Below are 22,075 nucleotides of genomic sequence, written 5' to 3' on the forward strand. Positions count from 1 at the left end.
GCCTGCCTCTGTCACCTAAGTGGCACAGTCCACTTAATTTGCCTTTTTTCCATCTATTCTTTTTCTGAAAATTTTTTTCTGATTTTTAAAAAATGTAATTATTCACTTTACATCCTGGTCACAGCCCCCTCCCCTACTCCTCACCCTCCCACTATCCAAGCAATTCAAGTCTCATCAGGACTGAGTCCATCTTCTTCCTCTGTACTGTAGAGGTAGCCCAGCCAGAGGAAAGAGATCTAAAAGTAGGCAAGAGAGCCCATGTCAGCGTCAGCCCATTTCCCTTAGTAGGGGACCCATATGAGGACCATGGCACCCATGGTTACATCTCAACAGGGTCTCTGTGCATCCTGGCTGGTCTGGAGCTTGCTGTAGACCAGGATGGCACCAAACTCAGGCATTCAGCTGCTTCTGCGGGGATTAAAGGTGAGCATTACCACGGCTGCTGTTACCTTTTTCAAACTGACCATTACTCTGTGTTCATGAGAGATGAGTGACAGAGAAACAAAGACAGGCCACACACGAGGGCACATGTGGATGGAGACAGACAACTCTGGGATGGCGTTCCTCTTCCTACCATCGGATCTGGGGACAGACGCCAGGCTTTCAGTTTGCTGAACAGGGGCTTTGATCTGCTAGGCCCTCTCACTGGCTTTATCTGTGCCTCCCACCATACCACGTCCTGCCCTGGGGGGCTACAACCTAGTACAGCAAACCCAGGGCCTTGTGTTTTCTGTACGAGAATTACATACCCATCCCCCAAAATACTGCACTACTTTTAAGCAAACCATAGCCCTAAGCACTTTGAATCTCACAAAAACTAAACACACTAAGAACTAGCTCTATTCAGAAAATATCTCTCACACATACACACACACACTCCTTAAAAATTATTAGAACATTATTAAAACAATGTATATGTACAAATGATTGAGTCACTGATCACATCTGGCACATCAAATTTAACACCAACATGGTACAGCTTACAGTAAGTTCTTTGTACTTGGTAATGGTTTAAGGTACCAAATTCAATAAAATAAGCCTGAGAAGTAGAAGCGCTTCTTGTAACCAAAGATATTATAGAATACTAATTCAGGAAGTTATTCAGCGGCTTATAAAAGAAATAGGAAGTTGTTGACCAACTACTTGAAGAACTATTTCCTGCAGGAAAGCCTGCAGAAGTACTGGGCTGTAAAGAGAATTCTTTTAAAATGTTTCACACAGTAAGTTCAGGGCCAAGGTGTGGCGTGTCCAATGGCAGCCTTTTAGGCACAGCTTGGTGTCCAGAGTCTGGCTTCCTGCCAAGGATGAAGGCGTTGCTTGCACTATGGATCCACCCCTGTCACTTGCCAATATAAAGTCCAAGTTCCTATCATTGACCTAGGGCGAGCTTCACACCAATCACAGTAATTAGATGGCCTTGAAACTGGAGGATGGGCCACTCGGCTTCAAACCTCATTCATCTACAGTCACAAGACAACAATTAGCTGTTCCCAAAGTCAACAAGTCTCCCAGATCTCTCAAATTACGACATCTTGCCAGCTTGGACCATTTGGGGTCAGAATTCTTCCTGCCAAGTATAAATCTCAAGAAATTGCATACTATATAACAAAAAGTTAGTTCCAGTAAGTACCAAAGGAGATGAATGAAAGGTCAGAAGCTAGCTGGGTGTGGTGGCACACGCCTTTAATCCCAGCACCTGGGAGGCAGAGGCAGGCGGATCTCTCTGATCTATAAAACAAGTCCAGGACAGCCAAGGCTACACAGAGAAACCCTGTCTCAAAAAAGCAAATGGACAGACAAACAAACAAAAAAAAAAAAAAAAAAAAAAAAAAAAAAAAAAAGAGAGAGAGAAAAAAGCAAAGGTCAGAGGTTAGCTCGGCTCTTTACAGCATGAGTGCCCTTTGACACTTTCTATTAGTTATTTATTTATGCATTTCTGTGTGCACATGCAAGTGTGAATATGGACACTCCTTAGTTCTGAGTATGTAACGTCTCAGGACAGTTTGCAGGAGTCAGTCCCCTCCTCCTCCATCATGTGGGTCCTAGGGACCAAGCTAAGCTATCTCAAGGATTTCACAAAACCTGCAAACAGAAGGGAAGCACTAACTGTTAAGAGAAATGGATTCTAAAACCTAAGATAAAATAAATTTTCACACAGCAGCTGCTTGGCACCAAAGGCTTAGTTTACCCCTGTCTGACTCACAGCCAGGGCAGGTATTAAGGTATTCATCGGTTTGGTGCACAACAGCTCTTCCGGCAACCAACAGAACAGAACGCCAGGGGAAAGGCCAGCACTGGAGAAAAGTTCAGTTTCACATCATCCTTCTGAATTGTATATTGTTCCCGGAGCAATTTAGTCTTCAGAAGAAACTATGTAAGGCTCCAAAACCCACAGCCTACATCCATTCCCAGTGGCCTTCACAGGATCTTTATCAGACCACGAGACTCAGCTCACCTGCTGTGCGGGTTCAAGTCACCCCTGAGGCTTCAGAAGAGCTCAGTGTGAAAAAGCTCTGCAGAGCGCAAATGCCTCAGTCTTCACAGAGGCAGCTCTGACTTCCACTGGCAACCTAGGAAACAGTACCATCATCTCCTTGCTTCCTGCCAGGGTTTGGCCCAGTCCTCCTCCTATGGGAAGTCTTAATTTGGCCTGGTTGGCGGGGGAGGGGGCAGGATGGAGCCAGTGTCCAGTAACTCCACAAACCCATCCACACTGCCGTTATTTCTCTTGGAAACAATCATTCAAAGTTTTTCTATTTTTGGTTGTGAGCCATCTCTACAGCCCCATTGAACGTTTTTAAAAGCAAGAATCTACAATAACGTTTATTTCAGCTCAAAAAATGATCACCCACTCTAATAATGAAAATGCAGACAGATGTCACCAAACAAGCAATTTTAAGAAAACACAAGAGTAAAAACAGCATAAATGTTGTTCTTTAACCTTTTGCTCAGGGCGACAGGCTCACTGAAGGCCTGTGGCTATTAAGCTGTTTAAAATCTCCCCAGGGCAGCATGGGACACAGCAGGGAGGATCCAGCAAGTCTAAGCCATTCTTTCCCTCCCTAACAACCTGGTTTGTTTCCCCTCCCTTCCTCTTAGGACTCGTCTCTCACAGCAGCCCCTCTTCCAAGTCATTTACTTTGGACGTCTGCTTAGCTAGCAAATGATCTGGCTCTCGGGGATGGGTCTGCCAGGCTTGTGTGTACTTTCCAGTCTCAGGCCCTCTTTTGTTCTCCTTGAAACCCGACCCTTTGAAATAAGTACCAGGACACCAGAAAGCAGTTTTTAAAAAAGAAAAAGTTACAGGAGAAAAAATGGCAACAACAACAACAACAACAACAAAAAACACCAAGAGTGGGGGGTGGCTTTCCAGGATCAAGAGCAAATCTCTTCCAGTGTCCTCCTGAAGTACCTGTCACAAAACTCTGCACCATTACATTATAAAGTAGTAACCAAAGTGGCACACTCCTTAAATCTCAGGACTTGCGAGGCAGAGGCAGGCAGGTCTGAGTTAGAGGAGGCCAGTCTGGTCTACAGACCAAGTTCCAGCTCAGCCAGGGAAGACAGAGAAACTCTGTAAACACAACACAGCAAGACAATCAACTAAAATACAGATCCAAGCCGGGCAGTGGTGGCGCACACCTTTGATCTCAGCACTTGGGAGGCAGAAGCAGGCAGTCAATGTGAGTTCCAGGCCAGCCTGCCTGGTCTACAAAGTGAATTCAGGACAGCCAAGATAACACAGAGAAACCCTGTCTCAAAAAACAAAACAAAACATCAAAACAAACAAACAAACAAACAAAAACAAAAGAAAATACAGATCCAGGCAGGGGTGGGGGAGGTTGTCATACACAAAAAACAATGTAGTTACTGGTATCCTGGAATCCGAAGAAACCCTTGCACTTGCTCTGGACTGTCAGATAAGTCTGAATCAAAGTGAGCACTGTTCTTCCGGTCATTATCTTAACCTAATTAACCAGTCAAAGAATAACAGAACAATCTGTTGTCTGTAACAACCAGTCATAGATATTTTGTACATTGTTTTTGGTTTTTCTGAGACAAGGTTTCGCTGTGAAGCCTTGGCTGTCTGGGCTGGCCTTGAACCCACGGCGATCCTCTGCCTCTGGAGTGCTGGGATTAAAGGTGTGCGCCGCCAGGCCTAGCTATTCTGTACAGTCTTAATTTGATCAAGCTCTAGAAAACTAGTTTTACTTCTAATTTCAAAATTACAGGGGATAAAATTCCATTTTGTCCTTTTCAGATGAATGTAATTTTGCCATTCTACCAGAAAGACAGGAGGGTGGAGAGGCCTTAACCCAGTGGCCTGACTTACATTTCCCCAAAGATATTGCTTTTAAAGACTAGCTAGCCTAAAAGAAGTGTTTCAGCACATGATTGGAGGCCAAACCTAATAACTGGTGTTTTTTCACATTCTGAGGGGAAAGGCTGTTAAACAACATTAAAATATAGCTAGTGTTTGTTGTTTCACGAAAAGTCACCTCTCCTGAGTCCTGTGATTTCCTTCTCTACCAGTCATTTATTCAGAAAGAACGAACAAAGTCCTGGTTTCACTATGCAAGACCACACACACACACACACACACACACACACACACACACAGGGAGAGGAGAGGAACAGAGAAAATATAACACCTATGCCAGTCTTGGTATTTAAATATATATATATATATATATTTTCCCCCCATGGTATTCTTTGTTTTGTGCCAAATCAAAGAATTGTTTGTTAACAAATCTAACTCAAAATGAGATTTTCCTATACTATCACAAAACAAAAGTTTGCCAAAAGGCTCTGAACAAAGCCAGTCAGGCTTTCAAAAGAAATGACAAATGCCTTTAATCCCAGCACTCGGGAGGCAGAGACAGGCAGATCGCTGTGAGTTCCAGGCCAGCCTGGTCTACAAAGTGAGTCTAGGACAGCCAAGGCTACACAGAGAAAAATCTGTCTCAAAAACAAACAAACAAACCAAAAAAAAAAAGAAAAAAGAAAGAAAGATGTGGTCAACACTAAGGAGGGTACTCACATACATAAAAATAGAGGGCTGCGGTGCAGCTCAATGGTACAGTATGATGGCTCATCATTCACAAAGCCGCCGTCCACCTTTAGCACCAGCAAGATAAATAAATAATTGAATAATGCTTTGAAAAAATGAATTAAGTCACTCCTGCATTGGCACCCCCAGCATTGTCCTCACTTACTTCAAGAAGTATCTCTGACCAGACGATGTCTTGGCCATCTCCCAGCCTGCTGGCAATGGAACATCATCAGGGATTTCAAAGGAAGACTGCCGCAGATGCTGAGCCGCAGGGGTAGCCGCCGGGCCAGAGACCACACCACTGGGGGTGAGTGTCCCAGGAGAGACGGCCCCCAGCTGCAGCGAGGCAGGAGACGAGTGAGCTCGGACGTGCTGTGGAGCCAGAGCTCCCGCGGTGCCCGCATCGGTGCTGGCCTATTGGGGACAGTGAACCGAAAGGTCACAGAGGACAACAGCATCTACCCCCAATTTTCTCAACAGAATTTCATGGCAACCAAACATCTAAGAATAAAGCGCAGACTTCAATGTTTAATATCTGAAGAAACACAGGTGTCCAAACAGACCATTTTTAAATTACAAAAATTTAGTATGGGCCATAAATGTTATTTTACTGACAAACAGTCCATCTGAATGAATGAAGGTGTCTACCTCCTTGACACTGTGAAAGCAGCAAATACTGGGCATAAACATACCTTGTTTGGAGGTAGAGAATACACTTACCCCACAGAACCCAAAATAAATAAATCAGTACATTTTCCAAGCAACATGGTTACTTTTCAAAGTCCTAGAACAAAACCCTAGAAATTACTACGCACTTTCCCCCTCCTTTGTTTTAAATAATCAATGCCCACATCTGTCACTTTTTTTGGACTGTGAACAAATGTGATCAATAAATCAACCATTATAAATTATACAACTTTTAATGAACTCAAAGGCTCAGAACTGTACCAATGGTAAAAGCTCCCTAAAGAAGAGAATAATAAGGTAGCCGTCTTTGTGCCTAGAGGATAAAGACTTTTATCAATTCAATTATAACCTTAGGATTCACACACATGTAACAGCAGGGGGAGAAAAAGAATCGAATTTGGGTCCAACCAGACTAAGTGTTAGACAAGGTGTCAGAAATTAACTTGTCTGTAAATTAGTTTCTCCAAGCAAGAAGGACATAGAGATACAAAAATTCTCAGGCAGTAAACCTGTAGACATTTACATACTATTCATAACCTAATCCCTTTATTAGAATTAGGATTTATCAAAACGTTTGATTTTTCTAGATTCATGCAGATGAAGAAACTGAAAGAAAGAGCCCTGCAGACATTTAAAGCCCCGCAGCAAAAGCAGGAGCACTTCTGAATTTCCAGGTAATTGCATTCGAGTTGAAGAAATCATTAGCACGTGAAAAGGCACATTTTTGATGCCCAGCTCTCTTACAACTCGTAGAAGGCAAAGGAGCCACAGTGGGCCCGGTGGGAGCACAAGTAAGGGTCCCCGTGGTCATTCTTTCTGACTTCTAAGTGCTACAAAATGGAGCACTCAATCTGCGTATTCCTTCAAAGTTTCCCCGGCTGGCCGGTCCTGGATTGCAAGCCAACAGCCAACATGCATTTAGCTCAGTGAGTTCAGAACCCACATGTGGGGTAGGGAGCAACGAACAGGATCTAAGTCTACTGTTGTTACAAATTAAGAGTTTGGGCTAGCAGTGAAATAACTTTTGCTTCCTCCTTAACTCAGCTTTTTGTATCGTGATTTTCGGAGCTCCAAAACTCCTGTTCTGCAGCAGGCCTGCCTGGGAGGGGGGCTGGAGTGGGGAAAGGCCTGCCTGGGAAGGGGGGTGGGGGGGAAGGCCTGCCTGGGAGGGGAGCTGGGGGGGGGGGGGCGGCGGCAACTCTTCTTTCCACTCCAGTTACAGGCCTAGTGGACTAACGACATGGCAGTGTTTGGAAAACCAATTAAGTTTTGGGCAAAGTTCCTATGCTGCTTTAGCCTAAAGCAAGTTCTTTAAAAATTAAGTAATTAAAAGGAGAAAGGGGGGGGGGGAGCGACACTAAAGAAATCTACCAGGACCTATCGGAATGTTAATACTTTGAAGCGGTTTCACTTCTGTGTTGGATCCAGTTGGAAAAAATAACCAGGCGTCGTGGATGTGGATAAGCAGCCATGTTCACATCCGCATTCAGTTAAAAGCAATGGCGAGCCTAGAATTAGTCATTGCTTCCCAAACATTACCTTTAATCACAGTTGAGCCAGGCAGAACTCGGCCTATGAGTCAACCTGCAACGCGCTATCAAAGGCCGGCGCAGAAACCTCTGCACCGCGAGCGCAGCCGAGTTCCTGTGCAAGGCACAGATGTGGCTCGCTTAAAGCTTTGCGGGCCGAACAGTAAATAATAGGTTACGATTAGGAAAGCGACACGTGAGCCCACTGAGCATGAAGAGAGCCCGCCCGCCCGAGTTCCAGGGCACGGCGGAGGCGAGCGAGGGTCGAGGGAACCCAGCCAACTCCGGGGAGCGCCCGGGAGCCCGAACCGGGCACTGGGACCGCGCCTGGGCCGCAGCAGCAGAAAAAGCTTTCGGGAGGGGGAGGGGACCGAGAGAAGGAACCAGAAACTCAATGGGCCGGTTCAACCCCCACCCCTCACCAACTCGGGAAAACAAGGGGCCAGCTACGCGGCTTCACGGGACACCCAAGTGGCGCGGGAAGGCCAGGCGGAGCGTCCCCGGGCGGCGGTCCCGCAAGAGATGCCCGACGCCCCCTCCCCCTCCCCCCTCCCCCTCCCCGTCGGAGCTAAGGTGCGGAGCGAGCGGAGGCGCGCGCATTGTGCAGACCCCCGCGGCCGCCAACTCCGGGAAAACAAACCGCGGCCCCGCACCCCCACGCGGTCCCGGGCTCCCCGCGGTGCCGCTACCTGTCGCGAGTGGGACTTGGGCTCCGGCGGCTTGAAGAAGGAATCGGGCAGCTTGCGCAGCCGCATGGGCACGGTCTGCGGCACGTTGGCCGTCTTGGGGTTCATGACGGCGTTGAAGAGCGCCTCCAGGTCGGTCTCCGAGTCCCCGCGGACGTGCACGACCTGGTGGCCAGCCGGGGGTGCGGGCGGGGCCGCGGGGGTCCCGGCCGGAGACGCGGACGGCGGCGCGGGGCCCTGCGGGGCCGGCTGGGGCGGCGGCTGCTGCTGCGCGGGCTCCATGGCTGCGGCCTCGTTCGACGCTCGGGGCGCTGCGCTCAGTTTCGGGGGGCCGCGTTGCGCCCCCTCATCGCCCAGCACTCCGTGCCCGAGGCCGCCGAGCCTCCTTTTCCCCCCTCCCGGAGCTCCTTCCTTCCTCCCTTTCTTCGCGGCGGCGGCGGCGGCGGCGGCGGCGGCGTCCGAACTGAGACAGAAACTTCGGCTCCAGACGCCCAAACTAAAAAGTTGCGAGGAGCGCCCGCCCGCGCGCCTCGCGGGCTCCGCCTCCTCGGCGTTCTTCCTTCCTCTGCGCGCCCGCCCGCACCGAATCCGCGGCCCGCGGCCCCCGGGGAAACTTTCCCTGCGCGTCGCTACATTCCTGTAGACTCCCGGGCGCACGTGACCCGGAGGCCACCGCGCTGCGTGCGCACCGGCCGGGCTGGACCCGGGGGACGCAGCCCTTCCCGGGCGGGCGGCGCGCAACGCCAAGGCCGCGAGCCCGGGGACAGGGACGCGTCGCCCATAGCCCCGTGGGCAGGCCGGGTCGGAAAGCGATGCTGGTCACCGCACTGATTTGAATCTGGTCCGCGGTTGATGCCGGTTTTGCCGTTGACCGCCAGGTTTGAAGGAAACAACAGGCGAACGCTTGAGGGGGGATTGCAGATCAGATTGAGGCTTGGAGACCAGGTGTTACACTTCATGAACCTTACGAAAAGAAACATAGTATTACTTTTTAAGTTTTAGGTTGAGCAGGCTTAACTCTGTAGCTAAGGATACCGCCCAACTCCGGACAGCCTTTGTGCCTCGGCTTTCCGGATTCCAAGCGAGGGCCTCTGCGGCTCCATTTTTTGGAATTGATTTAATTTTGCTCTTTAGTTTTTTTTGGGGGGAGGGCTTATTTTTTTCTTTCTTAAAATTACAGGGGTTATGTATGATGAGCTCACATGCTCACAAATGAAGGGCAGAGAGCAATTTGTGGGATATGGTTTTTTTTTTTTCTGGTTGTAAATGGGTCCCCGAAATACAACTCAGGGACCCTGAACCTTCTCACATGACTGCCCTGTTTTGGTATTTTGAGGCAGGTCCTAGTGTAGTGCAGGCTGGCCTCCAACTCACTATGTAGCTGAAGGCTGCCTTTAAATTTCTGCACCTCCTGCCTTAGAGAGCTGGGATTACAAACGTGGGGCACCTTGCCCAGCAAACCATTACATTTCTTCTTCTTCTTCTTCTTCTTCTTCTTCTTCTTCTTCTTGTGAAAATCAAGTCAATATTTTAGCACTAAAACTTGCCATTTGGTCACTTGGAGCTTCAACTCAAAACATTAAGTCAGTGTTTGACTTCAGGGAACACATTGGTTTTTTTCCTCCTGTGCTTATTACAAGGGTAAACTGAAAATATGAACAGAATAAGAAGGGAAATTCAGTGGAGGTAACCTTAGCCCTGATTCTCTGTGTGTCGGTCTTATTATCAGGAGCCTGTCTGAAATCACTCAAAACACGATGAAAACCTGTATTTTTTAGTTAATTGTTTTGTGTTGGGCATATTGTCTGCATATGTCTTTGCATCACATGATTGCTTCGGTCCCACACAGGCCAGAAGAAAGTGTTAGATTTCGTTGTGGTTGTGAGTAGCCATGTGGGTGCTGAGATTCGAACCTGAGGTCATCAACTGCAACAGTTCTCTCTCTCTCTCTCTCTCTCTCTCTCTCTCTCTCTCTCTCTCTCTCTCTCTCTCTCTCTCGTTTTTGGTTTTTCGAGATAAAAACAGTTTTATTGAGATACAACTCATAACTATAGTTTTCCACTTCAGCAATTTGGTGTTTTTTGAGTGTCCCAAGATTACGCAACACTGATTTTAAACACAAATTTCTTCTTCAGAAATCTGGTTTCTTGTTTTAATGATTTTGTCTGCAGTGCAGAGTGAAAAGGGTATAAATAGGATTAAGCAAAGAAAGGACCCTTAAGCAAAAAGATAATCTCTTCCTCCAGTCCAGACATGCCCGGGAGAACTCTGAGCAGTGAGCTATCGCCCAGTGGTAGAGTGGGGGAGCCAGCTTCATACTGATCTTAATCAGCTTCCTGTCCTACAGAGGAAGTAGGGTAAATGTCCTCTAGGACTGATTCCAGGATTGGCATCCATCCCCGCCAAGTGCCAAGAGCATTCAGCCACAATCTTGTGGGTTCTGGAAGTTCAGGCTTTAGCATTCAGCTCCCTGCTCCCCGTGCAGCAGCTGTGAGATAGTGAGCAAGCCACTTCCTGCTCTTTAATTTTGTAATTGCATCCACCTCATGCCTTTTATGTCGTTGAGACATTAAATGAGTCAATGGACATACAGTACGTGGCCCAGATTCTGGCACAAGGCAAGTTTGTAGTAGCCCATTGTCATTGGCCCGTGTTTACAGACTGCTTCACTGGTAGTAGCCCAGCCTGTTGTGTCACAACTCTTGTAGAACCCTAATAGCACCCCTTCACCTCAGATCCAATAGTTAATCCCCAAGCAAAACCTGTGGGCAAAGAATCTGTAGTAAAAAGTTGAAATGTTAGCCGGGCGTGGTGGGGCACGCCTTTAATCCCAGCACTCGGGAGGCAGAGGTAGGCAGATCTCTGTGAGTTCCAAGCCAGCCTAGTCTACCAACAGAGTCCAGACCAACCAAGGCTAAACAGAGAAACCCTTTCTCAACCCCCTCCCCAAAAGTTGAAATGTTTGGACAATGGGAGAACAGAAGACAGAGGTAGGTGGATCTCTGAGTTCCAGGTCAGCTTGCTCTACATCATGAATTTTTTGTTTTTTGAGACAGGGTTTCTTCCTGTAGCCAGTCCCGAAACTTACTCTGTAGACCAGGCTGGCCTTGAACTTGGTGATGCTTTTGCCTCTGCCTGATTAAAGGTGTTTGCCACTACACCCTTCTCCGCCCCCCACCTCCAGTTTATGCAGTGAATTTCAGGCCAGCTAGGGCTGCATAGAGAGACTCTGTTTCAAAACAAGGCTGACCTGAAACTATCTCTAAACTTGGAAGGTTGAGGCAAGAAGATTGCCATAACTTCCAGGCCTGGCTGAGCTACATAGACATCCTCTGTCTCAAGTAGGCATGGTGACATAGTGAAGAGCAGAGGGTCAAAAGTTTAAAGCCAGCTGGGCGGTGATGGCGCACGCCTTTAATCCCAGCACTTGGGAGGCAGAGGCAGGTGGATCCCTGTGAATTCCAGGCCAGCCTGGTCTACAATGTGAGTCCAGGACAGCCAGGGTTACACACAAAGAAACCTTGTCTCGAAAAACTACTACTACTACTACTACTACTAATAATAATAATAGTTTCAAGCCAATCTCACAGACACAGTAAGCTTAAAGGCAACTGGGGCTACAAAATGGCTACAAAATATCTCAAAACTTACAGCTGAAAGAAAACTTCTAAAACAGAAGTGACTGTGACCAGGGTTTGCAATGGAAGCTGTCCCCAAACTACAGCTTTACTACTATGGACACTGTGATTAGTTGGCTTGGGCACTTTGGCCAGTGTCGTTTTACCAGCCTTTAAATTGAGAACAAAGTTACTGTGATAACTGGATCAAGATTGTGTCCCCTACCATTCTTTCTCCAGTTTCACTCACAATTTAGTAAAAGATGACGACAATGGGTACTCAGTCTTTTGTCTCCTTGCCTGACTTTGTTGTTATTATTTTAGCCCCCTTGAGCCTCAAAGGCAGCTTTTTTGGGTGTGATCTCAGGCTTTAATCCAGAATAGTCTAGAACTCACAATCTCCCTGCCTCAGCCTCCTGGTTGCTGAGTTTATAGTGTAAGTCACCAGGGCCCACCTGGGAGACATCTTCATACATAGACCCAGCATTGAGGCTGGAGGATGATGCAGGCTTACAAGCCCTGGCTGTTCTCCCAGGGCACATGGCTTTGCTGGCCAGCACCAACATAGCAGCTCAGAGCTCCTGTAACTCCAAACTAACACCCTTTTCTGACCTCTTCACTCACATGGTGCTCAGACACATACTCAGGCAAAATAGCCATACGCATAAGACAATACAATAATAAATAACACGCTTTAAAAGATCTACTGTGAGCTGGGCGTGGTGGCGCACGCCTTTAATCCCAGCACTTGGGAGGCAGAGGCAGACGGATCGCTGTGAGTTCGAGGCCAGCCTGGTCTACGAAGTGAGTCCAGGATGGCCAAGGCTACACAGAGAAACCCTGTCTCGAAAAACCAAAAAAAAAAAAAAAAAAAAAAAAGATATACTGTAAGTCAGGTGTGGTGGTGCACACCTGTAATCCCAGCACTTGGGAAGCAGAGGCAGGTGGATCTCTGTGAGTTTGAAGCCAGCCTGGTCTACAAATCAAGTCCAGGATAGCTAAGATAACATAAAGAAACCCTGTCTGGAAGAAACTTAAAAAAAAAAAAATCTACTGTAAAATTAACTTTTATTTGCTCATTTCTTTTTTGTTTGTTTCATTTTGCTTTTTGAGACAGGGTTTCTTTGTGTGTAGCCTTGGCTGTCCTGGGCTCCCTTTGTGGACCAGGCTGACCTTGACCTCAGAGAGCCACCTGCCTCCGCTTCCCAAGTGCTGGGATTAAAGACGTGCATCACCACACCCAGATTTATTTGCCTAGTTCTATTGTTGTATCAGAAACTTACTGCCTCCTTCTGCTAACTAGGCCTAGTCCTGGAAGCTTCTAGCCTCTGTACAATCTAACCTAGGCCTAGAATATTTTCAGCCTCTGAAACTTACTGCTGAATAAGCTCACCCTTTCTCATTCTTACTAAGCTCTGGGCTGGCTAATTCAACTCAGCTGTTCTGGCTCGAACTTCTCTCCCAGCTGACTTATTCAAACTGGCTTCTTTCTTGGCCCCTGAATTGCTCTGCTTGGCCTCAAACTAACTCAGCAGTCTGCTCTAATCTCCAGCTCCTTCTCATTCTCTGGCGTGTTCAGTCTTCACCTGTGTCTACCCTGTTCTTTCACTCAGCCTCTCTCTGTAAAACAATCCCAGTAAAACTGCCTCCTCTCTCTCTCTGCATTGCCTCTTAAGTAGCTTCCCTTTTCTCTCTCCTCGTGCGAGTTGGACATATCTGTTCCATCAAATCTCTGATTTGTCACTTTCTTCTGCCACTCAATTAGACATCACTTTCAAACATGGGTGCTTCCTTCTACAAGCTACCTTTACCTTCATTGTTTGGGATTAATGGCATGTACCACCATGCCTAGACCTAAGCTTTTTTTTTTTAACCTGATACTTGCTCTATACCAGGCTGGCCTTGAACTCAGATCTGTTTGCCTCTGTCTCCTGGATTAAAGGCATGTTTGTATTCCAGCCAGATCACACAGACCTAGAAGGTCTTTGGATGTGATCTCTTGCCAGAGCAGCCATGTTGATGGATTAAAATTCCTCATTTGCAGAATGAATTCTAGGTCAGCCAGGTCTACTCAGAGAAACCTTGTCTCAAAATATATATTCAGCTCCTAAACCTGAGTTACTTAGTAAAGTCAACAGGTTTTTTTTTTTTTTTTTTTTTTAAATGTCCCTGGTTTGGTAACCCTTTCTTAGTGTGATGACATGCCTAAATACACCAGAACAGAAAAAGAAGTGACCAGAACTTCCCCAGCCTCTTAGAATCCTGCAGATACTCCCAATTTGTGGGGCAACTGAAAGGATACCCACAATTTGGTGCATTGGTACCCCCACATTTATGATGCCCAATCATAGTCCCTGGTGTCTGTAGGTAGCCACTTTTTACACCCTTATGACGTTTCTTTTTTACCTTTCTTCCCCTCCAAAATGGCTTCTTCTGCAGCTGCTCAGGCACAAGGCTGTGTGAACCTGCAGAGCCTCTTGTAGCCAGGGCCCTCCCCTCCACAGCTGGGGCTGGCAGAGTTGGCCTAGGTTTGTGCTCAGCCACCCTTTGTTCATTCACCTGCCAACCTAACGCACTGAGCTCTTTCCTCCCACTCACCTCAAACTCCAGCAGCACACCCTCCAGCCAGATCCGTCTGGTTTACCAAGTTCATGTAGCACGATTCATCCATCTGTTCAAACCAGAGAACTGGGTGTTTCCTTCATCACCTCTTTCTCTCCGACACTCACCTTCAACCATGACCTAATGTGGGTCGCTTTTCTGTTGGAGCTCTGAATCTGCCCCTCACCTCCAGAAGCCGGTTTCTACTTCTGCTCAGCTCCTCGGTGTAGTGCCTGTAGAGCCAAGGACCTTGTTTCCTGTTGTACCTGCTCTGAGGGAAGACTCCTGCTCTCACATGAGCACCGTCTTTCCACTGTGTAAAGTAGTGCCTGGCTGGGACCCTTCAGAGTCAGGACCCGGCTGTGGCGTGTTCCAGCCCTTGCTCTTCCCTGGCTCTTGCTGCTTACCTGTATGTGCTCTCACATCTCTCCTTCGCTCCATCCTCTCCTTTTCCCCTATATATAGCTCAGGCTGTCCTCAAAAACTCTTTATTGATGCTCCTGTCTCAGTCTCCTGAGTGCAGGGAATACAATATGGCCGGTAGTGTGTTCTGTCTCCACACATACTAAGCCACTGGTTCCGTGGACCGTTTCCAGCTGGCCCTGCCCTCTGCGGATGCAGTCATTGCTTCGTGGAACTGTTCACCCCTCCTCCTTGCTACTGAAATGCCAAGATCTGGCGGGGCATCTACTCTATGCGTCAGTTCTCTGAGCAGGCAGACGCTTCCTCTCGGGCCCAAGCAGGGCCACGTAATGTGTCTGCCACAGTGTTCCTATGTCTAGAGCCCTTTCTTAGGTTTCAGGCTTGATTTTCAAATGCTTTACAACCTACTGTACCCTTGAGACTGTTTGAAGCTTGTAGGCCTTTTGCTTGCAAAATGTCATAGTATTTTGAATTTTTTTTTTTTTTTTTTTTTTTCAGTGCTGCATATCAAGCACGTGGTAGGCCAAGTGCTCTAATCTTGACCTCCATTCCAGTCAATTTTTTTGACGGAATAAAAGTAACAGTGATAGATATTGCGGATGTGGGGACAGAGGATTCACAGTCATTCTGCTGGGGGTATACACTAGGGCAGCCATGATGGACCAGTATGGAGGTTTCTCAAAACCCAGAGAGCAGAGCTCCCCTGTGACCCAGCACTATGCCCCCAGCCTTAAGCTTGAAGGTCTCTTCATTCCTGCACAGGCATGCTAGTCCATCTGTGTTCATTGCTGCTGTGATGCCGATAGCAAGGAGATAGTCAAGCTACCTTGCTGTCCATCAGCAGATGATGAGAATGTAGTAACTACACACATGGGGTCACAGAGGGTGTTGGGTCCCCTGGAACTGGAAGTGAATGTGACTGAAAATAAATCTTTTAGAAACAAATACAAGCTAACTTTCTTGCTGGTTTCTTTGGGTTTTGTTTTTCGAGACAGGGTCTCTCTGTGTAGCCTTGGCTGTCCTGGACTCATTTTGTAGACAGCGATCCACCTGCCTCTGCCTCCAAGTGCTGGGATTAAAGGCCGGCACCTTGACCCAGACCACTCAACTCTTGGTCATCTTCTACAGCTCTCTGACTCCATGTTGTTCTCCAGTTACTGGCACAGTATACGCCGTGGGCAATTAACCCAACTGGTCAGTGCTCGGCCCTTCTCTCTGTGTAAAAAGTGTGATGCCACATTCTTTAGTAATCTGTTGCGTTGGGGAGGTGAGAACCTGCTCTCTTCTGTGGAGCCCTGGCATTTGCTGTGCCTTGGCATGGCAGTGTGTTGAAACTGAAAGGCAAACAGGAGCTGGGACCCCAGGCTCCTCCTTTGAGGAGACAGAGTTGCTCTGTACTGTTTGATGGGGCAGCTGCTAAAGGCGCCGAGACTTTCATACATGTGGCTGCTGTGTGTTCCTGGGTGGAGCTCACATGGAACAGTCCCTTCATCACAGAGGCTCCTCTTCAGAGATAATTAAGAATTCCTAGGCCGGGCGTGGTGGCGCACGCCTTTAATCCCAGCACTCGGGAGGCAGAGGCAGGCGGATCGCTGTGAGTTCGAGGCTAGCCTGGTCTGCAAAGTGAGTCCAGGATGGCCAAGGCTACACAGAGAAACCCTGTCTCGAAAAACCAAAAAAAAAAAAAAAAAAAAAAAAAAGAATTCCTGAGCCAGGTGTGGTGGCGTACACCTTTAATCCCAGCACTCGGGAGGCAGAGGCAGGTGGATTGCTGTGAGTTCGAGGCCAGCCCGGTCTACAAAGCGACTCCAGGACAGCCAAGGCTAACACAGAGAAACCCGGTCTCAAAAAACAAAACAAACAAACAAACAAAAAAGAAAAGAAAGAATTCCTGGCTCCAAAGCACCTCATTAGAAAGAAAAAACAATCATTTCTCTAGCTGGGCGTGGTGATGTATGCCTGCCTGCAATCCCAACATTCCAGAGGCAGGGGGATTGTCATCAATTGGAGGCTAGATTACTTTTGTAGGCATGGATTCTGACACCATATAGAGGCTGTTCTATTGCTGTCTATATGGAAAATGATAGCTGGGGTGTGCCTGCTGCTGTGTGTGTGTGTGTCTGTGTGCGCGCGCGCGTGTGAGTGCATGCGTTATTGAGGTGTCTTTCGTCCCTCTGGCCTCCTCAGGGACATCAGTCCCTTCTCTGCTCACACCGCAGTTCCCATGTCCATCTAGTCTTTCCTGTTCCCGTCAGTCTTTTACCATCGCACACCAGTTCACTCAAGGGAGTTTCCCCCATGCTCACCCACTGAAAACTAGTGGGTCCCCAGTGTGTACCTCACACTAACATTAGCTGTGAAGAAGTTAACATCAGTGAATTCATCTGCACACTTGTGCAGTTCTGGAAATTTCTGCACACAGTGTCCCACCTCAGTAATTCCTGTAGTCCCTCTTGATGTCAAAGCCTTTGTTCTGTCTTCACCATGCTACTTCCCAGTTATTCTAAAAGCTGCAAACCTCTCTTTGAAACCCACCAGCAAATAACACTGGTTCAGGGTTTCAGGCTGCATCTGAAGCTCTTCCACTTTCCTCTACACATTATTTCTGAAAGTGCCACAACAAACTATGCAGACTCGGGCGATTGTAGATCAAAAAGTTTCCCCATAGTTCTAGAGGCCAGAAGCCCAACACCAAAGCCTTCATGAGGTTGGTTTCTCGTGAGGTTTTTTGTTTGTTTTCTTTCTTTCTTTTTTTGTTCTTTTGTTTTTTGAGGCAGGGTTTCTCTGTGTAATAAGCCCTGGCTCTCCTAGACTCTTGTAGACCAGGCTGGCCTCAAACTCACAGCGATCTGCCTGCCTATGCCTCCCGAGTGCTGGGATTAAAGATGTGCGCCACCACGCCGAGCTAAAAGCTGCTTTTCTTAGTCTTTAGTTCAGATACTGTCTTCTCATGGCCTCCTGAACCCAGTGGCCACATAATGGCCGCAGGGGTCTTCCAAAATGTGCAGTACTCCCTTTAAAGTTTAATCCTAGCACGTGGGAGGCAGAGGCAGGTGGATCTCTGTGAGTTCAAGGCCAGCCTGGTCTACAAGAGTCCAGGACAGCCGCTGTTTCAAAAAAAGTTTTTTTTTTTTTCATCAGAGCTACAGAGCGAGCTGAGGGGCATAGAGTGCTTCCTGCCCTTCCAGAGGACCTGATTCAGTTGCCAGCACCCATACTGGGTGGTTTAAAACTACCCGTAACCTCAGTTCAGGGTATCTTACACCCTTTTCTGTCCTCCATGAACACTTGAAACATTTGATGCACATTCACACAAACAAAAGATTAAAAAAATACCTCTAAAAGTATATTAAATTGAGCTGGGTGTGGTGGCCTTTAATCCTAGCACTTCGGAGGCAGAGGCAGGCAGATCTCTGTGAGTTCAAGGCCAGCCTGGTCTACAAAGAGAGTCCAGGACAGCCAAGGCTACACAAGAAACCCTGTCCCGAAAAACCAAATATTTATATAAATATTTTGTAGAGGATGGCAGAACAAGAGGAAAGGATGCTGTTTTGAAAACATTTTTATGTATAAAGTGTGTGCAATTGTGTGAATGTGTGCACATGCATGCAAGTGCCTGGAGAGGTGAAAGAGGGTGTTGGATCCCCTGAAACTAGAGTTCCAGTTGTTTGTGAACAGACTGACATGGGTGCTGGGAACCACATTCAGGTCCCTGTTAAGAGCAGCGACACTCTTGACCTCTGAGCCAGCTCTCTAGCCCCCTATTGTTTGCTTTGTTTTCAGTCAGGTTATCACTTTGCAGGCCGGGCTGCCCTCACGTGCAGTGACCTCCTTCCTTGGCCTCTCTAGTACTGAGACTATGAGCATGACTCACCACCCCAAAATATTATTCATATGTAATATGTGGACAATGGCTGGAACACAGTAGGCAATTATAATAAACATTCATGGGATGAATGCTAGGTTTTTGTTGTTTTGGTTTTCTTTTTCTTTTTTGTTTTGCTTTTTGAGACAGGGTTTCTCTGTGCAGCCTTGGCTATCCTGGGCTCACTTTGTAGACCAGGCTGGCTTTGAACTCACAGCCATTTGCCTGCCTCTGCCTCCTGAGTGCTGGGATTAAAGGCATGCTCCATCAAGACCTGTCTCATTTTGTTTTTCACGACAGGGTTTTTTGTGTAGTCTGGCTGTCCTGGAACTCACTCTGTAGACCAGGCCTCAAACTCAGAGATCTTCCTGCTTCTGCCTCCCAAGTGCCAGGGGATTTGTTTGTTTGTTTTGAGACAGGACTCACTTTATATCCCAGGCTGTCCTGGAACTCCCTAGATCCTCCTGTCTCAACCTCTCAAGTGTGTGCCACCACACCCAGCTATATTCTTTTGTAACATTTAGTGCTGACTAAGAGAATTTAGTGTATTGTGTTCCTTAAGAAGCCTCCAACCAGCTTTTAGGACCGGCACACCTGGTTTCAAAAGTGTGAGGAGAACAACGCCCATGGGTCTGTGAATCAGCGCATAAAGGCTCAGGAATAAAGAAAAGGGAACTCAGCTAAGGGACTCCCCCGTCTAACCACAGCTTCCTCCCACAGATCCCACTTCCTGGCCTCGGAGCCCTGTCACCTCAGAACTCACCCATTTGGCTAACCCTTCCTGTTTTGGGTCATATATGCTTTTGTCTTATTCCGTGTCTTCTTTTGCAGTGCTGGGGGTGGACCCTGGACCTCATACATTCCAGGCAAGTACTTTAGCATGTGGCTATGCTCCCAGCCCTGATTTTAAAAAAATTTAATCATATTTACTTATTGTGTATTTGTGTACAAGCAAATAAGCATGAGCCGTGGTGTGGGTGTGGAGGGCAGAGGACAACTTGCAATAGTCCACTTCACTCTGAGGGTCCTGGGGGGTCAGTCTTGTCAGCGCTGGTCACCACAGAGCCATCTTGTTGGCTCACCATTTTCACCATATTGCTGGGTTTTGTTTTCTTTGTTGTATTTTTGTTTGGAGACAAGAATTCCTGTCTTGGGCTTGCCTCAAGATCAATGGATAGCTGCGGATGACCTTGAACTCAGGATCCTCTCGCTTCTACTTCTCCGGTTTGAGGTGACCATTCCACCTCCAGAGAGGCACCCGCAGCCTGAGGGCTTTTCCTGAGCATCCACGCAATGTCTTAACTTCATGATGGCCAGACAGCCATTAGCTCATATGACTTTCGAGCTGGTCATTTGTGGCTTTGGCAGCTCCCAGCATCTCTCTGATCTCTGGACTTTCTTTGGCACATTGGTACAAGAGTAATCTTTGCAGGGTACCAGTTTGTGATGCTACCACCCTGCTCAATCATCTGATGGTGGCTCTGCATTGCCTGTGACACAGTCAAATTTCTCATCTTGGTGCCTCTGGCCTCAGGGAGCAGCTCCCCAGCAGCTGCCTTGCTGTGTGCAGTCCTGAACAGGACCCCACAGTCTGAGCTGCCCTCCAGGTGCACATGGGTGTCCCAAGCCTCCTGTGCTGCCTATATCCTGATTTTTGCTCATGGGAACAACAGTGTCCAACATTTCCCAGCCTTCGCCTATGTCTCTATCTAATGTCAACTTATAATTCTGAGACCTTCTTCCTTAAGTACCATCTGGGATTTTTGTAGGATGTTTTGAAGTTCCAGAAAACCATTCATATGACACTGGTCATGCCTGCTGTCACAGGGCCAGCTGTCTTAACCCTGACAACCTTTCCTCTCTCAGTTGACTTAGCTTGCTTTTTTTTTTTTTTTTTTTTTTTTTTTTTTTTTTTTTTAATGTCTCTACAGGCTGTGGCTATTTTCCAGGGATTGTGTGGCCTGAGGCACATTCCCAGGCTCCATATCTCACCCCACACTGCACAACTAAATACAGGTCTGACAGTTCAAAACCTTCAGCAAATGCTTCAGGGTTAACTGGAGGGGCTGAGCAGAGAGTTTAAGACAGACACGTAGACAGTGGCTGGCTCAGGGGCCGGCAAGCCTTGCAGATGGCTCTGGCCCTGTCTCCGTGTCTCCTGCTTCTGAAGGACCTTCCACTTCACGTCACACACTCAGCAAGTCCACTCCAAGTAACAGCTTCTCTTTTCAAATGATCTGTCCACCAGGCCCCGGGGATTTACTGTTTGTTAGGCACTGGGATGAAAGAGTATATGAAGCCAGCATACAGCCTCTGCAGCACTCCTCACCCACACTGTCAGCGTAGCACAGCCCGGTCTACAGGGGGAATTCCAACCTGCCCAGGGCTAGCTGGGTTGTGAGACCCTCCATATAAAACAAATTAACAGAGAACCACCACAACTAGATACTGGCCCTGTTTTTATGAAAGGTAAATCTTAAGCAAACTAGTGCATTAAAATAGTTTAGCCCAAGCCAGGCAGTGGTGTCCCACGCCTTTAATCCTAGCACTCAGGAGGCAGAGGCAGGTGGGCCGCTGTAAATTCGAGGCCAGCCTGGTCTACAAAGTGAGTCCAGGACAGCCAAGGCTACACAGAGAAACTTGTCTCAAAATACGAACCCCCCCCCCAAAAAAAGTTTAGTCTAAATGTGCCAAGAGGTGACAAGGTCTGGAGAGGGGGCTCAGCAGGTAAGAGCTCTTGCTGCTCCTGAGGAGGACCCAGGTTTAGCTCCCAGTTCCACATTGGCGGTTACACTGTCAGCAGCTCCAGGTGCAGGGGACCTGACACCCTCTTCTGGCCTCCTTGGGCACTAGGCATGCACATGAAGCTCAGAAGCAAAATGCAGGTGAATGTTTATACACAATTAGCCAGGCAGTGGTGGCACACACCTTTAATCCCAGCACTTGGGAGGCAGAAGCAGGCAGATCTCTGTGAGTTCCAGGCCAGCCTGGTCTACAGAGTGAGTATAGGACAGCTAAGGCTACATAGAGAAACCCTGCTCAAAAAACAAACAAAAAAATTAATTACATAAACTGAAAATTTAAAATCATATTAATTCACATTAAATGACTGGTGGTAGAGATGTTTTTTAATGTTTCAATTCTAATCCAGAATTAATTAGCTTCCCAAACAAAATACATAGAGCCAGGCCTGGTGGTACATGTTTGTATCTCAATACTCAAGAGGTAGAGGCAAGAGGATCAGGAGTTCAAGACCCAGCCTCTGCTACATAGTGAGTTCAAGACTCACCTATTTTGGGCTACATGAGATACTTCTTCAAAGAACTAAAAACAATTAAAAAAATAGGAAATTAAGATTGTGTCTACATAGTGAGTTCAAGACTCACCTATTTTGGGCTACATGAGATACTTCTTCAAAGAACTAAAAACAATTAAAAAAATAGGAAATTAAGATTGTGTCTGCATCTTGACAGAACAAACATGAACTTGTAACTTTCTGCTCTGTACAGGTTCCATCAAGGATTTCTGCACGAGTATGCTGGGCAAATTTAGAGACAAGCACTCTGGTGTTTGCTTTCTTCAGCTCAAAACGGGATCTTTATAGTTGCCTTTGA

General features: G+C 47.4%; 1 protein-coding gene across 4 annotated transcripts in view; it reads right to left on the reverse strand.

Moving 5' to 3' along the window:
• Yap1 (Yes1 associated transcriptional regulator) overlaps positions 1–8,366 on the reverse strand; it is a 76,772-nt gene extending 68,406 nt beyond the window's left edge. For 2 of the 4 annotated variants that reach the window (XM_051155896.1, XM_051155895.1), the window contains exons 1-2: positions 7,959–8,366; positions 5,217–5,467 (exon numbers count right to left, since the gene is read on the reverse strand). In XM_051155896.1, the coding sequence (XP_051011853.1) occupies positions 5,217–5,467; positions 7,959–8,237 (530 nt within the window). In that variant the 5' untranslated portion in view covers positions 8,238–8,366. The remainder of the gene's footprint in view (positions 1–5,216; positions 5,468–7,958) is intronic. The other 2 variants (XM_051155894.1, XM_051155893.1) reach the window with 1 other exon arrangement.
• Between the last annotated feature and the right edge of the window lie 13,709 nt (positions 8,367–22,075).

Source organism: Acomys russatus, chromosome 14 (assembly GCF_903995435.1).
Source record: "Acomys russatus chromosome 14, mAcoRus1.1, whole genome shotgun sequence".
NCBI classification, from domain to species: domain Eukaryota; kingdom Metazoa; phylum Chordata; class Mammalia; order Rodentia; family Muridae; genus Acomys; species Acomys russatus.